General features: G+C 39.4%; 1 protein-coding gene across 1 annotated transcript; it reads right to left on the bottom strand.

Annotated features, from left to right (window-relative positions):
- Positions 1-540: 540 nt before the first annotated feature.
- On the bottom strand, positions 541-14954 carry nr1d4a (nuclear receptor subfamily 1, group D, member 4a). Its single transcript, XM_079802566.1, has 8 exons — positions 14248-14954; positions 7883-8182; positions 7642-7730; positions 7396-7540; positions 4115-4677; positions 3089-3274; positions 2610-2820; positions 541-1930 (listed from the first exon to the last, which is right to left on the bottom strand). The coding sequence occupies exons 1-8, from the start codon at positions 14261-14263 to the stop codon at positions 1734-1736; spliced, it is 1707 nt and encodes a 568-aa protein (XP_079658692.1). The 5' UTR covers positions 14264-14954; the 3' UTR covers positions 541-1733.
- Between the last annotated feature and the right edge of the window lie 4112 nt (positions 14955-19066).

The following is a 19066-nucleotide window of genomic DNA, read 5'->3' as shown; positions in this document are numbered from 1 at the left end:
TTCTATTTTAATATGTTTTGAAATATAATGTAGCTATTCCTGTGATAGTAAAGCTGAATTTTCAGCATCATTACTCTAGTCTTCAGTGTCACGTGATCCTTCAGAAATCATTCTAATATGATGATTTGCTGCACAAGAAATATTTCTCATTATTGTGAATGTTGAAAATAGTTTTTGCTGCTTAAAACGTTTGTGGATTCTGTGATATACTACCAGTTAAGTAAGATTGTTACTTGTATACATTAAGGATGCATTAAAAAGTGATATTATAATGTTACGAAAGATTTCTATTTTTAGATAAATGCTGTTTATTGGGGGATAATGGTTTTCCCAAAAATATTAAGCAGTTTTCTACAATAATAAGAACCATTTAGCACCAATAAAATTACCAAAATGTTTTTTTTTTATCAAATATTTGATATTTGATTTATATACTGTTTTACTTTTTAAAACTAAATTTCACAGGTAGTGTGTGTGTGTGTGTGTGTGTGTGTGTGTGTGTGTGTATATATATATATAACAAAACAGACAACATCAGAATAGATAATCTTGTATTTATATTGGTTCTACAGAGAAAACTATTTACAAAATATACATTACCATATGATTTATCAACATTACTTTATCAGCCATAATAAAAATCAAATCAACCACATGGCAGTCCAAAAATGCCTTCTTGACATGCTTTGTGATCTCAGTAAATGCTGTACAGATACTGTGCTGGTGCCAGAAGTTCAGGGGCTCTTTCTCAACACACAGTTGAACAGTTCATTGCTTACAAGGCACCAAACGCCCCGTCTCAGTCAAACACACGCCTGTGTATCCCTCATTCTCTGAACAGGCAGGTAAATCAGTGTAACTGTGCAGTATTGTCCATAAAAAAACAAAAAAACATAACATGCATAGGAGAGAATGCTGGTTTTGTATCCCTAGATTCAGATATATTCTTAAAGGAGAATGTGTGGAAATATACTTTGACATACTGTATTCAGCTTGATGATGATGATGATAATAAAAAAGCAAACAAACATGACAGATTTATCTAATCCCAAATGTGAAATGACACTTCCTTTGTTTCTTTTATTTTTTAAAGAACTTAAATGGTTAAACTGTAAATCTCCAGTGTGTTACACAATCACACAGGTGATAAATGTATTCTTTATTGTCTCAAACTAAAGTTTTAATTAGATGTGTACCTGTATACGTGATATCTATGGCTTATCTACATGGTATTTCTGTCCCTTTCTCAAACGCACAGGCACATACACTGACACAATTGGCTTGAAATGGTCCCTAAAATTACCTTTCTACTGTATACATGGTGTACTTGACTAAAGACTGTGTATTTCACTTTGCAGGCAGTACAGAGGAATTACCCGTTTTTTGGCCTTCAAAATTTCTGTGGTAAGCTTATTTATGATGTTATGACTGGCGAAACTTCTCCTCTGATAAATATAATCCACATTGTTCTCGAGGCAAGCTGAACAGAAGGGCAATGCATGTATGAAAATGATCCGTGGAAGCTTAAATGAAGATATAGTCTTGTTTATAGCTCGCTGAGAGCCATCTGTTCATTGTGTTCCTCCTTAACACACAACATAACGAATGGTTCCTATGGAAACATGCTCGACGTCTCTCCCTAAAATGAGCAGTCTTTCTCTTAACCAGGAAAGGTGTTCTCTGATTGGCCAGTCGTGGCCTTTGGTCGAGTTCCAGCTGCAGCGACCGATAGCTCAGGGATCGATGCGGAAGGCCAGCAGCTTGTCGGAGTGAAGGTTGTTGAGGGTGCGCAGGTCTGGCAGGCGCAGGAGCAGTTTGGGAAAGAGGGAGTTGTCGTCGGGACGGCGACGGGTGACTAAGGTGCGCAGCGCTCGGATGAGTCCTTCCTGTAACTGTTCGACAGCCACAAAATCCGAAATGCCAGAGCAATCTGTGGATAAATTAAAAAACATTTATTATCAAAAACCAACAGAAAAATTATAAATAAATATTTAAATTAAATATTAAAAATTTAAGAGTTTTTTTTTAATTGATCAGTATTGTTCAATATTGTATATGTAATTGTGCATTGATATACATATGAATTTCTCCTATTTTTACATTTAGATGATCTCTTCCATCAAGCAAAACATTTTTTTTAGAATTTCTCAAAATTAATATATTGTACATTATAATTTTGTGATGCCTACATTTTAGCATTTAAAAATGACGGATATTAGTTTGGTGATTAATTGATTGATTGGGATTTTTTGTGTTTTATTTATTTAAAATAAAAATGTAAAATTATTTTTTGTCTCCGTGTTTTTTTCTCCATACAATGAAAGTCAGTGTTGTTTTAGATCCCACTGTGTACATTTATACCAGTTTGGAACTACATGAAATTGAGTTTTAACAGTGTTTTTTTTAAATAATAATTTTGACTATTTATCTGACATTTATCAGTTATAGGCTAGAACATAAATAGTAATCTTAATATTGCATTTAATATGAATCACTATTATAGTAATTAGTTCAAATCCCTAACACTAAGCATATTAAAACATATCATGTAATGCATGCCATAAATAGCACTAATTAACTTATGAATCTGATTCATGTGTTGCTCTTACCTGCAGAAACCAGCACCACAGCCATGAAGAGTGCCAACTCATCTGACTCCAGGCCCAGAGAGCTCAGCTTGGAACTGAACTCAAACATGGCGTCCAGCAAGGAGCCCATACCCAGACCCCTAAGGGTGCCCAGCGGGTATGTTTGCCCATTTAGGAAAGTCACTGATCTTTCCTTGTGGTTGAACAGTGAGCAAAACCTCACCATAAGCACCTGCAAAAGGCAACAAGATAAGAAGGAGGTGAAAAGATTGACCCAGATGATGTGTGTAGGTTGACGTCCCTAAGGGGCTTAACACTGCGGCACTATCTACACATTGCTGTGTTTGTTTTGAGTCATTTGACATTAACCTTTGGCTTAACCAATGGCACGGGTTTGAATTAGGACGAATTGGGAAATCTGTTTGGGTAGTGATTCTTTAAGAGTATAAAAAGGGCTGTAAAATGTCAGGTGAAAGTTACAAGGGTTATGTAATCAGTACCTGGAAAGTGCCTGCTTTGAGCAACATGACTTGATCATGCTGGCAGAGTTCCTGGAAGCCCGGAATGCCCTTTGCGAACTCAACCACTTCTCGTACAGCCGGCGTGAAGCACTGTGAGAAAGACTCCCACACCTGCTGACTGGAGACGCCAGGTGCTGACACAGGGCATGCGTTCAGTGGACAGGCCTATGAGAGAGACAGCATATAATACTTTATTAGCACATATGCTTCATTTATTGGTCTATTTATTGGCCACTAGTCAATATTTAATCTCTCTCTGTGTGTGTGTGTGTGTGTGTGTGTGTGTGTGTGTGTGTGTGTGTGTGTGTGTGTGTGTGTGTGTGTGTGTGTGTGTGTGTGTGTGTGTGTGTGTGTGTGTGTGTGTGTGTGTGTGTGTGTGTGTGTGTGTGTGTGTTTTCTTTCAATTTAACATTTTTAAGATTTAATGGGATAGTTCACCCAGATATGAATTTCTTTCTTCTGCTGAACACAAAAGAAGATATTTTGAAGAATATGGGTACCCAGACAGTTGATGGGCCCCATTGACTTTCATAGTATGGGAAAAAATATACTGTGGAAGCCAATGGAGTCCAACTGTTTGGTTACTGACATTCTTCAAAATATCTTCTTTTGTGTTCAGTAGAAGAAATAAATTCATACAGGTTTGAAACAACTTGAGTTTTCATTTATGGGTGAACTATCCCTTTAATGAATTATTAATTAGCAGTGAAAAACCCGTAAAATCCTAAATTATGCATAATTACATGCAACTAACCCTCAACCAAACCCTAATCCTATCCTAACCCTATAGTAAGTACATGTAGTTAATTAATATTACTCAATACTTAAATGTATAATTACACTGTAACAATGACTTCTTAAAATAAAGTGTAACGTAATCCAATTATATTACCTAAAATGTGAAATGTAATAGATCACATTACTAACTACAATTTTCATGATGAAATTTGTATTCAAGTAATGGGGTACAATTAGTGAGTACCAATCTCTCAAAACATTACTCACCAGCACTTTGGAGCCAGCAGCCAACTTAAATGGACATGAGGCCTGGATTTGGGACTCGCTGGCCATGTAGCTGTGAGTGGGTTGTGAGGGCACGCTGACGCTAGACTGGGAGTGATTTTGGCTAAATGAAGGAGCGTAGCTGTACCGACTGTTGTCCACCAATGAGACCAGGCCTTTGCTGTCGTTGGAAGGAACTGGGCAGCGAGGCGGGGCCGGGAAGCTTTCATGAGTAGTTGCGTGGTACCCTGCGAGAGGGTTCGCATGAGGATAGCTGCTGTCCTGAGAAGGGTTGTTTTGAAAAGTGCTCGTTCCGCCGTTGGTGTTCATGTTGCCCGCATACTTGTTTCGGTGGTCCTGCGTGTTTGTGAAGATGTCCTGGTAGGCTCGGGATAAGGCACCGATAGCCTCTTTGGATTGGTTCTCGCTGGGGCTGGGAGGAAGCTCGCGTGGTGGCGAGGTTTCCATGCCCATGGTGGACGATTCGTTGAGGCTGTTCATGTAGCTCTGCATCTCATCCAAAAGCCGCTGCTTCTCTCGTTTAGGGATGCGGCCGAAACGCACAGCTAGGGGTCAGAGAGAGAAAACAATAGGTTTAACGACAACATGAAGTCACATTTTTTTCCTAATAACATTTGTTTGAAAGACAAAAGAAGGTGTTTTGAATATTTTTTCAACTGTTTTTGTTCATATAATGAAAGACTTGTTTCGGACCCCATTGACTTACATTGTATGGCCAAAAACAGTTGAAAATTCACAAAGCATTTAAAGGTGTAGCTCACCCACAAATGAAAATTCTGTCATTTGTGGGTGAGCTATCGATTTAAATGCATTGTGGGGTTTCATGCAATGTTGTCTTTAAATGTCTAGGATGTATTAAAGACATTTAATCTGAAATCGAGCAGTCAGGCATGTTAAAAATAATAATTGTTGTGAAACTAATGCATTTAGTATGCAAATGGCTGATACACCAGGCCATTAAGAGACCCTGCTGATCAGAATGTCCATGACCCATTTAATTTATAATAAAGTGCATGGCGCTATCAGAGATAACCTAGTGTGAAAAAATAAATGACATATTGTCTGAAAATTGCTTTGGAAGTTTTTGAATAGCACAGCCACTGTGTAAGAGACAACTTGCCATCCAGTACTGACAGCGGTATTCTGAATTTTTTTGTCGTAGTGGTGTAAAATATGGATGAACATTAAATGTGTCAGTGTTGTTTTTGATGCTTCCACATCTTTTGCAAGCCCCTCACTCATTTCTCCATCACCACCCCTCCTCTAAGAAAATCTGTCAGCTGTTCGGGTCTAAAAATAGCACCAATGCTACCATATGTTAACTCCCCCCCACTCTTCATCTCTCTACCTCCCCTTCCTATCTTCATCTCTCTGCTACTCTCACTCCTCTCTGAAGCCGTAAGTAGGGCAGTGGGTCATGCAGAACTTGATGACAATGCCACGGTAATTGGGAGAGAAACTAATGACTGTGATAAGGAAAGAAGGGGAGAGGGGAGCAGAAAGCAGAGGAGATGAGAGACTGAGAATAGAGAAGAGAATAGAGGAGAGGAGAGGAGAGGAGAGGAGAGGAGAGGAGAGGAGAGGAGAGGAGAGGAGAGGAGAGGAGAGGAGAGGAGAGGAGAGGAGAGGAGAGGAGAGGAGAGGAGAGGAGAGGAGAGAATAACACGTAATTTGGTAGATCTAAGGTTTTGTGGTACATCCTGGGTTACCAGATGTGAGAAGGATGCCCCATATATCATATATGTCTCACAACCCTCACACACCTGTTTATGAGAAAATTAGCCAAGAATGGGTGGAAACATCTTTGCATGTGTTACCCTTCAGCATGATAAATATTCAGAATTTAATTGAAAATGCCTTTTAAATGCCTTTCCTGAATTTCTGCTCAATCTGAATTGGGCTAGCAAACAGGATGCAGAATTGCACTTCAATTTGAACTAAGAAGAGCAAAGTTAAAACTTTGAATGCTGGTTTGCCAAAGCCTTATTTTAAAGTTATTCAAAAAAAGCAACACTTCATTTCCCAGAATGCATTGCCTGTGTTGAATTTCTTTACATTGCAATTCAGAAGATTCCTCTCCCTGTCATTCCAATTCAACTTCCTGTGGGGTGTGGCCAATTGGAATTCCAGCCCACCAATTTTCCGAATTTTACCTGAACTTGTTGAACCAGAATTCGGTTGAAAAATGTTGGTATGAATCTGATATCAAGACTACAAAGGTTCATCCTGTGCAAAACAATGTGTGACACATATACAGAACCTCCAGAGCGCTGCACTGATTACCTATCTGCACAATGGCAAGATCATAGCTGGCCCGTTGCGTCAAACCAAACATCTGTTTGTTTCGCACAACCAAAATTAAAACAACTCACTGCTGTGAAGTGAAGTGAAATCAGGGTGTCTGCTTTAATGTGGTATTTGAGGCAGTTAAATGAGGTTTTCCTGTTTGTGCATGAGAAACTGGCAAAGAAACAGGTTTCTAGGTTGTGGGCTCTAGCTCTCTCAGGAACCGTGGTTAAAATGACTGTTTACCTCCCTCATTTTGCACCCAATGGACTCATTTTTGTTGGTACCCTCATCCAGCGCAATACCCTATCAGAGCCAACCCTACACTGTCATGCACATCCGCTGGTAAACACTGCATGAAATGCTGCCGAGAACCTGACAGAAGCCAAAGCCAGCTTAAATAGGTCACAATGTACGAGTATAATATGGGTGTCAGTTTATTTTGCCAAATTTCCTAAAAACGGTCATCAGATTTATCTTTCATTCCAGTGTTGTTTAAGGTTAAATCAACTGGATGAGGCATTGTTCTTCTGAAGAGTTCGGATGTGTGGCTTTTTCTGCATCCCTTGCTTAATTTTTGCTGCAGAACAACATTAATTGCTGAGGATGTTATAAGGGCACGAGCGCAGTAATCAAGTCGCCCGCGTTCCAATTTCTCAAAATAATTCTTGTATTTGCTGCAGTTTTCCAGATGACAGATAGCTTCAGGGACTGCGTGACTCCATCCCTCATAAATCATTGTCTCTAGAAGGGATTGGGAGGCAGAGCTTAGGGAACGTGTGAGGGGGAAGGGTAAAGCGATGGAGAGAAGGAAGCGAGGAACAAGAAGGGAAAAGTTACCAATGGTGCAAGTCTAAAAGAGGAAAGTAGGTTGAAGGGTGTGTTGCGTGTGGTGCTGGCCTGAAGAATGAGATGAAAGTACGACTTTTGGCTATTTGTCATATGTCAGTGACCTGATAACCTCCTAAAATTCTCACCGTCACGGGACATGCCAACAGACAGGCATTTTTTGAAGCGGCAGTGTTGGCAGCGGTTGCGGTTCATGCGCATTATCAGGCAGTTCTCGTTCTTCACGCACATTTTGTAGTTAATGTTCTGCTGAATGCTACGGCGGAAAAAGCCCTGCAAAGAATGAAAGACGTACATTATAATAAACCACAATGCTAGAAAAGACAAACTTATGTACGGTATGCTTCTTTTATCAGAGGCTCATTATGTCTTACCTTGCAGCCTTCACATGCATGGACACCATAGTGGAACCCTGATGCAATATCTCCACATACTTTACAAAGGAGCACCATGCCTCCAGTTTCTGCTCAGATAAAAATAGAAACATGGAGAGAATGGGGTCAGGACATAAAAAAACACAAAGAAGGTGTCCTCAATATTAGGCACTCGTTCTTTCCTTTGTGAAAGAAGGTGCTGACTGAGTGTGTTGCTGGTACTAAAAAGGAACACACTTACTGGTAAATGTGCCTGTGAATCCACACGGCCTTTTACCGGCGATGGGATGGGAGTAGCTGTGCGGGTTTGAACATGCCGTGGAATTGTTGTAGATTTCAGGGAACTGAAAGACCAGTTTTGGAGAAGGTGGCGTTCCAATACTTCCTTGCTGCTTGAGGGCCCCAATCTCAGTGAAGGTGACCTCCTCTGGTGAAGAGGGCTGGGAGTGAGAGGATGGAGACTGGGTTTGATAGCCACTAGAGGGGCTTCCTGGGCTTGGACAGGCACTGCCATTGGTACCAGCGTAGAGTATCACACTCCCTGTAGAAACACAAAAGTATATGAAGTTATACTTTTATTTTAAAATGAAACTTTAGTTAATCTCATTTCAACTTAATACATTGAATTTTTGGCACTTAATAGTGTAACACCTGTGGTAATAAAGTGTCAGTGATACAAGTTATGAAATCTTACACATTAATGCATAAATTCAATTGTATTTAATCCTCCATATATGAAGGTTTAATGTACTTGGATTATTTCTATGGATTAAACAAGTTCAAAACAAGACATGGTTTGTAGTAGACTACTTATTATTGATGTCCATTCATCCGTCTTCCATGCCGCTTATAACATGGGGGAGGCGTGAATGCTGGACGATTACTGACGTACAGCAGGGTAAAATGATATCGGAGTAAAGAGGTTAGAGGAATGTTCCGGGAACGTTCTGGGAACCAGAAACTAACGTTCCCAGAATGTTCTGGGACCAAAAGTTGTTATCTGGGAATGAGCCAATGGCCGAAATTGGAAAAGCATAGTAGGGCTTAAACTACTCTTTCTATTTCTGACATATAACGAAATTGCAGCAATAGAAGAAGTGGTATGCTAGTATATACAGTTCTCAATTCAGCAAGTCTTTGACTCGAGAACGGATCCGACCGATTCAGTCCGATTCGTTTGTGAATCGACTCAACCGATTGATTGAAAAGCTCTAGGGCATCCGCGTCATTGTTTATTTGCTATCTGTCAGGTAATTAGGATCATTAGATGCTTGATATTTCATACAAAAAAAACGCTTACAGCAACTTTCAGAGAGAAGTGATGTAATTATCTAACTGACTGGGAGTGAGCGAGGTTCCCTCAGTCACGATCTCACGCGCTAAAAATAGCGATGGCTGCACAGCAACATATTGCAAAGTTCCCTATTTGGTGAAATAACCCTGAATGTGTTGTATGGTTTGGTTTTAATAGGAACACGTATTTTAAATAAAACCATCGGCTTGTTTTATTGCCATTCCCCCGCGGGTTTTCTCTGTTCTCCCTCTGGTTTTCTGCATCCTATCACATCCTCTCCGGTCATGCGCGCAGGATGAGCTGAGACACGGTCTCACGTGTTCACAAGCTCTCCCGCCTCTCCTCTCCAATAATAGCCCTGGCATAGTGCCCCAGCCGAACTGCACAACACCTGACCGCCGCCTCACATGGATTCCTGACACCGTTCCTGCCCAAACCAAATCCGCAGTCTCGTGAACAGCTACAACAATCGCGAGTCGCGAGCATCAAAAGCATACACAGGGAGCGCGCACTGGAGGACGCCGTGTCAGCTTTGCGATGATGTTAACGGTTCCCACACAGAGACAGATGGGCAATGAGGAGTCACGTTTTGTTAGAATGTGCACTGTGGCTTTCAGTTTAACTTTTTAAACAACCCGAGGACACAGTCGGTCAGATCTGGGCCAAGAGAATGCGATTTAGAGCTGCAGTGTTCAAAATGTTTCGGGAATCACTTACACCATTCTTTAACAATGTAGCCTGCAGTGGTGGTTTTCAACTGGCAAACTATTTTATTTATGACATTATCCTAAACAAAATGGTTATTTCTTGTGAAAACAATGAAGTTGGCCTTAGCCTATTTAAGCCTGTAGTTCTATAGGTTGCTGTCAAGAGTCATAATAGCCCACCCTTGTGTCTCTATGATGTTCCTATTCCTATATGTTCGAGGCCCCTTTTCAGTCCACATTTGGGGGATTTTTTTCCCTACCCATTTTATCTTATGTGAATAAACTGGCCTATCAGATCACTGGTGTAATGGCATTCCTGTCCTCTGCATGATTTGAGCTATCATTAATATCTGTATAGTATGAGGTTTTGAATAACCTCTAACCTTGCCTGGCACACACACCACTTGAAAAATATATTGATTCACTGACACAAACCTGAGTGCATTCAATGGGATAGTTGACCCAAAGATTCTCTGAACATTTACTCAACCTCGTGTTGTTGCAAATGCATATAATCTTACTTGTGTGGAGCATAAAATGAGTTATCAAATAGAATGTTCAAGCTGCTTTTTCCCCCTGTACAATGAAAGTCAATAGTGTTCTTGGTTCCTCTCCACTTTCATTGTATGTTCCTGATTGCTAAATATCTCCACAACATGAGGATGAGGAACTATGTTTTCTGTACAATGAGAAATGACAATGGGGTAAACATTTCCTTAAGCAATTTTCCTCTTACTGTCACGGTTTTATGATACATCATTTGGAACTCTTCCGTAAACAAGTTCAAACTACCATCAAATATCTGCTCTGCTCCTTTGTGTGTGTTTCCTGAAGCTGCACAAGTGTTTTTGTGATCCCTCCACAGGCACGTGCAGCGGGACTTATTACTGACATACTACAACGCTGGATTTTACAACCTTCTGATAGTTAGTCCTACCTGAGCAATGCTTCTCAGCCCTGCCCCACTCACACAGAAATATTCACACGTGAGGCAACAAATGTTAAAACAACAATGACATTGAGGATAACAGGACATGCCACTTATTAATCTGAGGCTCAGCTGTTTTTACAACCTATGATCACAAAACAATCTAAAACTTGAATTATATTAATCTGAAATGGGTACTGTGATATCATTTTCTGTCCTGCCCTTCAAATAACCAGCTTGTAATGTGAGGGACAGTGCAGCATTTTCTACAAGGAGCCTGCACACGTCATTGCAAGTATAAATTGGGGTCAGTGGAAACACCAGCCTTAATTGAAGAATCAGCAGGTCTCCGGCAGCTCTTTGTGAGCTTAGGCAACTCATGTAAACGCTAATCTGCTAGTGAGCAAAGACAAGCGTAGAAACGTGAGGACTTTGCAGGGACAATAATTCCCTCCTCCCTGATCTCAAACACTGGCATGGTCTCTCTCCCTCCCACCCTTGAGGAAAATAGCTGAAATCTACCTTGCATGACTGCTGCTTTGAGCATATGACTTGTTATACAGCATCTCAACATATCTGCATTTTTTACAGGTTTGGGGATGCAAGAAATGTGTGCATATTCTAATTGCATAAGTAAAATTATTAAGGGAAAAAAAGCATGTTTTCACTTTTTAAAACACCTTTTTTTCTCTTTTGGTTTTGAGTGGAAGCATGCCGTTTGGTTGCTATTGAAGGAGATGTGCTCACTTATCTATATAAATGTATTATTTGGGGTAATACAGACAGAACTGCCATTCTAAAGTGGGTCAAAGGCGCATGAATATGAACCATTTAACACAAAGCGTTTTCAATCTAGAGTCCTCCGGCCCCCTTCATTAATAATTGACAAAATATATTGAGTAAATATATTGCATTTTAGGGAAAAATATATTTTATTTCTTAATGTTAATTTCTCCTTGCAGTGTACATATTAGTTTGTATTTGTGTTGATGTTTTATAGTTTGCTCACTGGTTGGCACCATTGAAGCTGCTTTGAAACTATTATGCAAAATAAATATTTTCATAATCTAGCTTTAGAATAGTGTTGTCTACAATACAATGCTTAGCATTTGCACACATATGCTATGGTAATAGCACCTGTTATATTTTAGATAGATAGCTAATCAAAGAAAAAAGACATCATTTGGAGGTCCAAATGTTTAAAAACCTAACTATAAAATCCTAAACTGCCCTCAAAAGCTCTCAAAGCGAGCGCAAAAATGTAAATTTAGATAGGTCATTTCGTACAATGCAGAATGTTCTCATGCTGTCATGAAGCTGTTTATGCGAACCCCTCCAAAGAAAAAGTTGCATGAGGCGGGAAAACGTGATGAGGCGCTACACTGACGGCATGAAATCGCTGACCCACTGACCAACCTCCTCCTTTCTAGCTTTCAATCTGCATCAAAACATAGAATCACTGAAAGAAGCGACGGGGGCGGGGGCGTAGAAATCACGCGCCGCACGCGGCTAAGAGAGCGCATGCACGTGAGGACAATGTAGGCGCTAGGGATGCATGAGTTCAGTGGGAAGATAAGCGCGCGCGCGCCTCGCTCCCACAAGCAAAGCTAAAAGCCTCTCCAATAAAATAGAGCAATAGGATATTAGGCAATATGCTATATCGAATGGTGGGGGTGCGTTGGGGTCCGTTATTCCAGAGCGCCATAAACGTCATATCATTTTAGTTTTTCACGAAGAATGAAAATAAAACTTGCTATAGCCTGAAAATAATGCAAGGTCCTGTTGTTGCACAATAATCTCAACAGAGATTTCATAAGCGATTTTCTAAAGCAGCTGAAGTCAGTAGGTTAGTAAACCAAACCATAATTGCCATAGTTCAACAGGTTTGCATAAGGATTTACATGTTGTCGAATAACATTATGTAGTTCTTTTGAAGATGAATGTCGATTCTATTTTTATCTGATGACTTTAGATGGTCAGGTCAATTTGAGTAATAATGAAAGCAGTTTATTTTGGTGTTACCATATTAACCCGTTAGGGTACCTGAAAACATTTAACATATTAGAATAGCCCCGCCCCCTCCATATATGTGCTATAGAAATGCGGAACATCAATCTTTATTTATTTATTATTATTATTTTTTTTTTTTACCAGTATCAGACTACATCTAGCCTACTTATATTGAATATAGATATTTACATAAAAAAAATATATAAGTACGGTTGTATAGACATTGTACTGGTTATTGGTTATTGGACATGACACAAATAATTATCAGTATCTATCAGTCCAAATTGCGATATTGTTGCATCCCTGATACAAATCCATGTGGGTTGGATCTAAACTCAAAGTCACATGTATGAGTTGATGTATGGGCTAGCCCTTTATTTACTTTTTAAACAAGTCTGTTTCCTTGTTTTCGGTTGTCTACCACTCAAAGGTCACCTGTTCGGATGTTATTGTTCCCCTGTCTCTAATGACTTTATGCACCATGTTATTGTGACTCATATTTGTTTTCAAGGCTTTCTGTCAAACGCACAGAGTTGAGAGGGTGCGCCAGGCACGAGACATTGTTTCCATCACCTGTTCCGGAACGTGACTGCAGCTTTTGTAAATGAATAAGGGCGTAAGTGAACTTTTAAGTGGACTTGGTTGACTGAGCCAGCATGTAATTGGCCCTTGGCTAACCTCTGTAATGAGCCACTACCCAAATCAGTTTAACCGGTTAACCTCCTTGGATTAAGACAGTGCACACTCAAGTAAAGTTCAAGTATTACAAACTTTATGAAATATTGCATTAGTTGCCGTGTTCCTCAACAACTTTCTTTGAGTGTTGGGACTGTGAAGGATGTCTGTTTTTCTGCTTTGTTTTGAATATCTTGTGATTAATGCCCATCGTTTACACTACTAAAGTGTGTTGACCTCTAGCTTGGACCTTCTACACGTGAGATTGTTTTCAATGCCTGTAGCAGGAAGTTGTCAGCACATGCGCGCGTTTCTAGGAAAGCAATCACACAGGGTTTATGACAGCAGTTACAGCAGTTACTCTAAGTATGGTCATGTTTATCTCCATCATTTATGTGATTCACACAGTGGAGTAGAGTGATACTATATATAGATGCACTTTGTAGTCTTTATGCTGCACTGATGAGTCTGCCAAGCGCAATCATCAAAGCATGCCGATGCCTTCATGACACCTGCTTAGATCATCTACTGCAAATCAGTGTATCCCATAATTCATAATACAATCCCTATGCGTATAGTTCATATGATAGAACATGCTAAAGTTTTAAAACCTTATCTGTTAACTGCATTGTGCATATAAACAGTTTAATCTGACAAAATCAGAATTACACAGCATGAAAATATGCTTATTATGAGCTAAGCCTTTGCATGAATTGACAGAATATTTATGATGATGAATATAATTCAATTTGTTAAGAAGCACAGCTATATCCGCAAAAACCATTGCCACCAATAATATATCATTAATAATAACGCTGAATTATTTTCATGAAATTATTATTATTATCATTAGTGGTATTAAGCACAATTAACAGCATCAATACAACCAATGTTATTTTTCTATATTTATTTCCAATTTAAAATAATAATAATACACCTACTAAAAATAATGGACTATCAGCAAGAAGAACAAGAAGAAATGTATTACTTACCAGGACTGCTATCCATCTTTGATATGCTTTTCAAGATCCTCTGTCTTCAGAATTGTTGTCTTCAAGAAAGTCTGTTTGTGTCAGTGTGTTAAAGTCTGGTGACTAAAACAGTCACGAAATGCCTGTGCATACAGTGAGCAGCCCAAAGAAGACAGACAGTATCTCTCGCGCAGAGCATTTGGCAGCGGGGCCAATAGTCGGTAGAAAATAGAGTCGGTCACAGGTGTGCAGACGCACCTTCCGCGCGCAGCTATACCTGTGCTCTGTTCTTGAGCTAGTGTGAAGGACGCGTTTAGGTATGCCTAGTGGTGATGCCTCACGTCTGCTCGCTCATTGCCATCAGCATCTCTTTGGGACTGTCAAACTCCACTTCCACTCCTAGCCAAGCACACACCCTTCCACACCCACATCAATCACGTTTTCAGGTGACTGGCAAATGTGACTGGGTTTAGGAGAGGGAAGCTCTGTTGTTCTCTTTGACCGGGATTTATCTCACTCTAACGTGCCCCATGCTCTCCTAGCTTTCTCTTTTCCTCTTGATCCTAACGTGCGTTTTCATTGGCGGGGGTGTAGCCTAAGCGCCGAGCTGAGCTGGATGCGCTTATTCGAGCGCGCTACGTGCTGGTAAAGCCACGCTGCATGTGCCCTCCGCATGTGCCGCGGAAAGCGCTGTCCTACTGACACACATTTTTTGCAAAACACAGCGTGAGACCAGGCGACATGAGAGGCACGCACATGTACTGCAGGCGGGGCTATGCGTGACTGCCGCGCGCTTCTTTTAAAATCTAATTCAGTCATGACACTTTTGAGCTGTGTTATCACAACTCGGCCTATCATAAAATGTAAAAGATATCATACACAATATCAAAGCATTGTTTTGACCAGCAAATAATGCAATCAATAATTTGAATATATTATATGTAGCAGTAACTTTTTAAATGTGATAACATCCGACAAAATGCTCTCATGTGACCCAAACAAGTGTGTGTGTGTGTGTGTGTGTGTGTGTGTGCGCGTGCGTGCGTGCGTGTGTGTGTGTGTGTGTGTGTGTGTGTGTGTGTGATTTGTGAGGACACAAATTTGTATAATGACACGGGTATTACACTGGTATTACGACGTAGTAATCAGATGTCGTCATATTTAAAATTGCTTTAAAAACATACTAAACAATGTTTTATTAAAAATGTAAAAATTCAGAATGTTGGGTGTCCTGTGATGGGTAGGTTTAGGGGTAGTGGTAGTTTGTACAGTATAAAAACCATTACCATGTCCTCACTTAGATAGCAAAACAAACTTTGTGTGTGTGTGTGTGTGTGTGTGTGTGTGTGTGTGTGTGTGTGTGTGTGTGTGTGTGTGTGTGTGTGTGTGTGTGTGTGTGTGTGTGTGTGTGTGTGTGTGTGTGTGTGTGTGTGTGTGTGTGTGTGTGTGTGTGTGTGTGTGTGTGTGTGTGTGTGTGTGTGTGTTCACTTGTTTAGCCATCAGTTATATCAATATGAGCATGTATGATATAGGAATTTTAGTTTGGAAGACAGAATTCAAAGAATGTGTTTGAATTTAAGAGGGCTTTGAAACAACATAAACCCCCTGCTGAGACCAACAATAACTTTGGACTCAAATGTTTACAGTTACTGAGATATAGCTCTCTTGTGACAACTTCCCTGTGTGACAACTAGCAACGGTCTTTTTTGTTTTTGATGTGTTTTTTGTGGAAAAATATATGTATGTTTGAATGTGTTTTACTTTTTAAAAGAAAAAAATTAATAGGCTAGGTCTCATGTTTTTATTGAATTATTAAAGAACACCTAAAAGTCAAAATATATCTCTCTGTCTCCACACACACACACACACACACACACACACACACACACACACACACACACACACACACACACACACACACACACACACACACACACACTAAGTGTCCAAGTGAGGACATACCATAGGCGTAATGGTTTTTATACTGTACAAACTGCACATTTTATACCCCTACACTACTAAACTATTTTAAATATGAGGACATAAAATGTCCTCATATTTCATGTTTACCATAACCCGTGTCATTATACAAATTTGTGTCCTCATATATCACAAACACACACACACACACACACACACACACACACACACACACACACACACACAAGTTTGAGTGTTTTTTTATTAAATTATTTATTTTTATAAACTGAAATGAAAGCAAAAGAGCGACCTCTTGTGCTCAGTGGACACACATCGCCGTTTTTATACCTAAATCAAAAACGTTTTATGTAGGCTAATTGTGTTAGTATAAACAAACGTTTGACATTAAAATATAGCCTAGGCTAAAATATTTTGTAATATAGCCTATTATTAGCCTATATATTTTCTAAATATTTTAAAAAGTGAAACCTCGTACGCAATGCGTGTTGTCTTGCAAAATGAATTATAACCTAAACGTGCTTTATTAACTTGATATAATTAGTTTGTTTATTTAGTTTCTTACAAAGCCTTATAAACAGTGGAAATACGTCTTATACACTTTAACCCTAAAGCCATCTTTTGGACAAATGAGGGCAAAATCGTTTTTTGTTTTTTTTTTACTTTCCTTAATCTGAGCGGTACAATAGGCTACTTGGCTACTTTTCCTAAATTTGCCACCTGCACACAAACAAAAAAATTGACTCGATACTACAATGTTGAGTGCTTCAAAAAAAAAAAAAAAAAAAAAAAGCCTAAATCCCGCCTTCGTGGACAAAAATAGGCACCCATAGGAATGAATGGAAAAAACTGTAATTCCGAGCATATTTTTTTTAAATTTGTCCAATAAAAATCAATAAATCCAACACAATGCAGATACACACAAATGAAGGAGTGAGCTTATACAACATTCTCAATGTGGTTTTTATACCGTACAAACCGTATTTTCTATCCCCTTACACTGCCCCTGCCCCTAAACCTAGCCCTCACAGGAGACTGTGCAGTTCACTTTCTGTGAAAAAAAAACTTGTTCTGTATGATTTATAAGCATTTTGAAAAGTGAGGACATGGGGAACGTCCTCATATTTCACCCTCTTTTTGTAATACCTATGTCATACCCATGTCATTATACACATTTGTGTCCTGATATTTCACGAAAACATGCCCACACACACACACACACACACACACACACACACACACACACATTTTGTGTTTTCATGTTTTATGGGGACTTTCCATAGGCGTAATGGTTTTTATACCGTACATACCGTATATTCTATCCCCCTACACTGCCCCTGCCCCTAAACCTACCCATCACAGGAGACATTCTGCATTTTTACATTTTCAAAAAACATCACTTAGTCTGATTTATAAGATGTTTTCCTAAGACCTAAAAATGTCCCCACAAGGACGAGGATTTCGGATTTTGCCATCTTTGTGCATCACATTTTGTCCCCATAACGTAGGGATTACCAGTCCACGCACACACACACACACACACACACACACACACACACACACACACACACACACACACACACACACACACACACACACACACACACACACACACACACACACACTCAAACTAATAACTGGACAATTAAAAATAAAAAGTAAAAAAAAAACTTGTTAAAACATTGGTTTACAGAGTTCAGCCCATATGCAGCCATTGAGTTCTATTGCCATCTTTGCTATTGATATTTTAGCTTTAAAAAGAAATGAATACCACCATAGGTCACCAGATGTCACCAAAGTCACCACATTTTTAGGTTTTGGCTCTCTGGACTTGCTGAGATGTTGTTGTTGTTGTTGTTGTTGTTGTTGTTGTTGTTGTTTTTTTACTGAAGCTAAAATAAACATTTAATATAACATACAAATAAGCATATTTTACATAAAAATATGGTACTTTCAGAGGTAAATAAATTCATTAATACCCCCAAAATCACAAAAAAGGCATAAATTGATAGAATTAATAACAATTATTAATAACATTTATAAAAAAAAAAAATAAAAAAAAACATTTTTGGAATCACACTTGTGACCTTCGTACCCAAATGTGTCCACGAGGGCGGGATTAAGGGCTGTTGCGAGGGTGGCTTGAGGGTTAAAATCTTCTAAACTAATGGTGTGGTAGGGGTCCGTGTAACGCTTCACAATTCAATTTTCAGACCATATAGTGCAAATGCAAAAATTAAAATATTGAAACAAACGTCCATTTTTTCCATTTTCTCGGTTACTTCATCAGTGGATTTTTGCCATTTTCTCTCCTTTTTTCAAATTTCCTTTTGCTAAATTATGACTTAAGAATTTATCTTTTGAATAAATTGAAATCTAACCAATTTTATTTTCCTTCTATTTTTTCCCCCAATTTACGTGGACTGTGCCATATATAGCGGGGGGAGGTCGCGGACTGTTTTACATCGTTTATGTAGGCTATAGCCTGCGTGCACGTTGAGAAGTAACTTATAGTTTAAAAGGCTAACACAGAGGACGCCATAGTTTTTATTGTTAATAACTGTGCTAAATTTAGAATTCAGGTCTGGCCATCGGGAGCAGCGGGCAAACCGGTGGCCTGGCTACTTATTTCGCCCGCTGCTTTGTATTTATCTATACTTATTTGTTATTAGTGCACGCACACACACATACACACACACACACACACACACACACACACACACACACACACACACACACACACACACACACACACACACTCACGTGCACACACACACACACACACACACACACACCTACTTTATTATAGGCCTATTGATGCATGCCTCAATGTACCCATATGATTTAAGGACTCGCCATTTGATAATTAACGGCTTGTAATGAACCGAGTTAATGACTGCTA

Source organism: Gobio gobio (assembly GCF_949357685.1).
Source record: "Gobio gobio genome assembly, chromosome: 21".
NCBI lineage: Eukaryota > Metazoa > Chordata > Actinopteri > Cypriniformes > Gobionidae > Gobio > Gobio gobio.
Note: the sequence above shows the minus strand (reverse complement) of the source record. Positions and strands in the feature narration are given on the sequence as shown.

Bases quoted from the DNA above. Each gene is read 5' to 3' on its own strand.
- nr1d4a (XM_079802566.1), bottom strand. The intron at 7,541-7,641 runs GTAAGACATAAT...CATTCTTTGCAG, and splicing joins ATGCATGTGAAGGCTGCAAG to GGCTTTTTCCGCCGTAGCAT. The intron at 2,821-3,088 runs GTACTGATTACA...TGCCTTTTGCAG, and splicing joins TCAAAGCAGGCACTTTCCAG to GTGCTTATGGTGAGGTTTTG.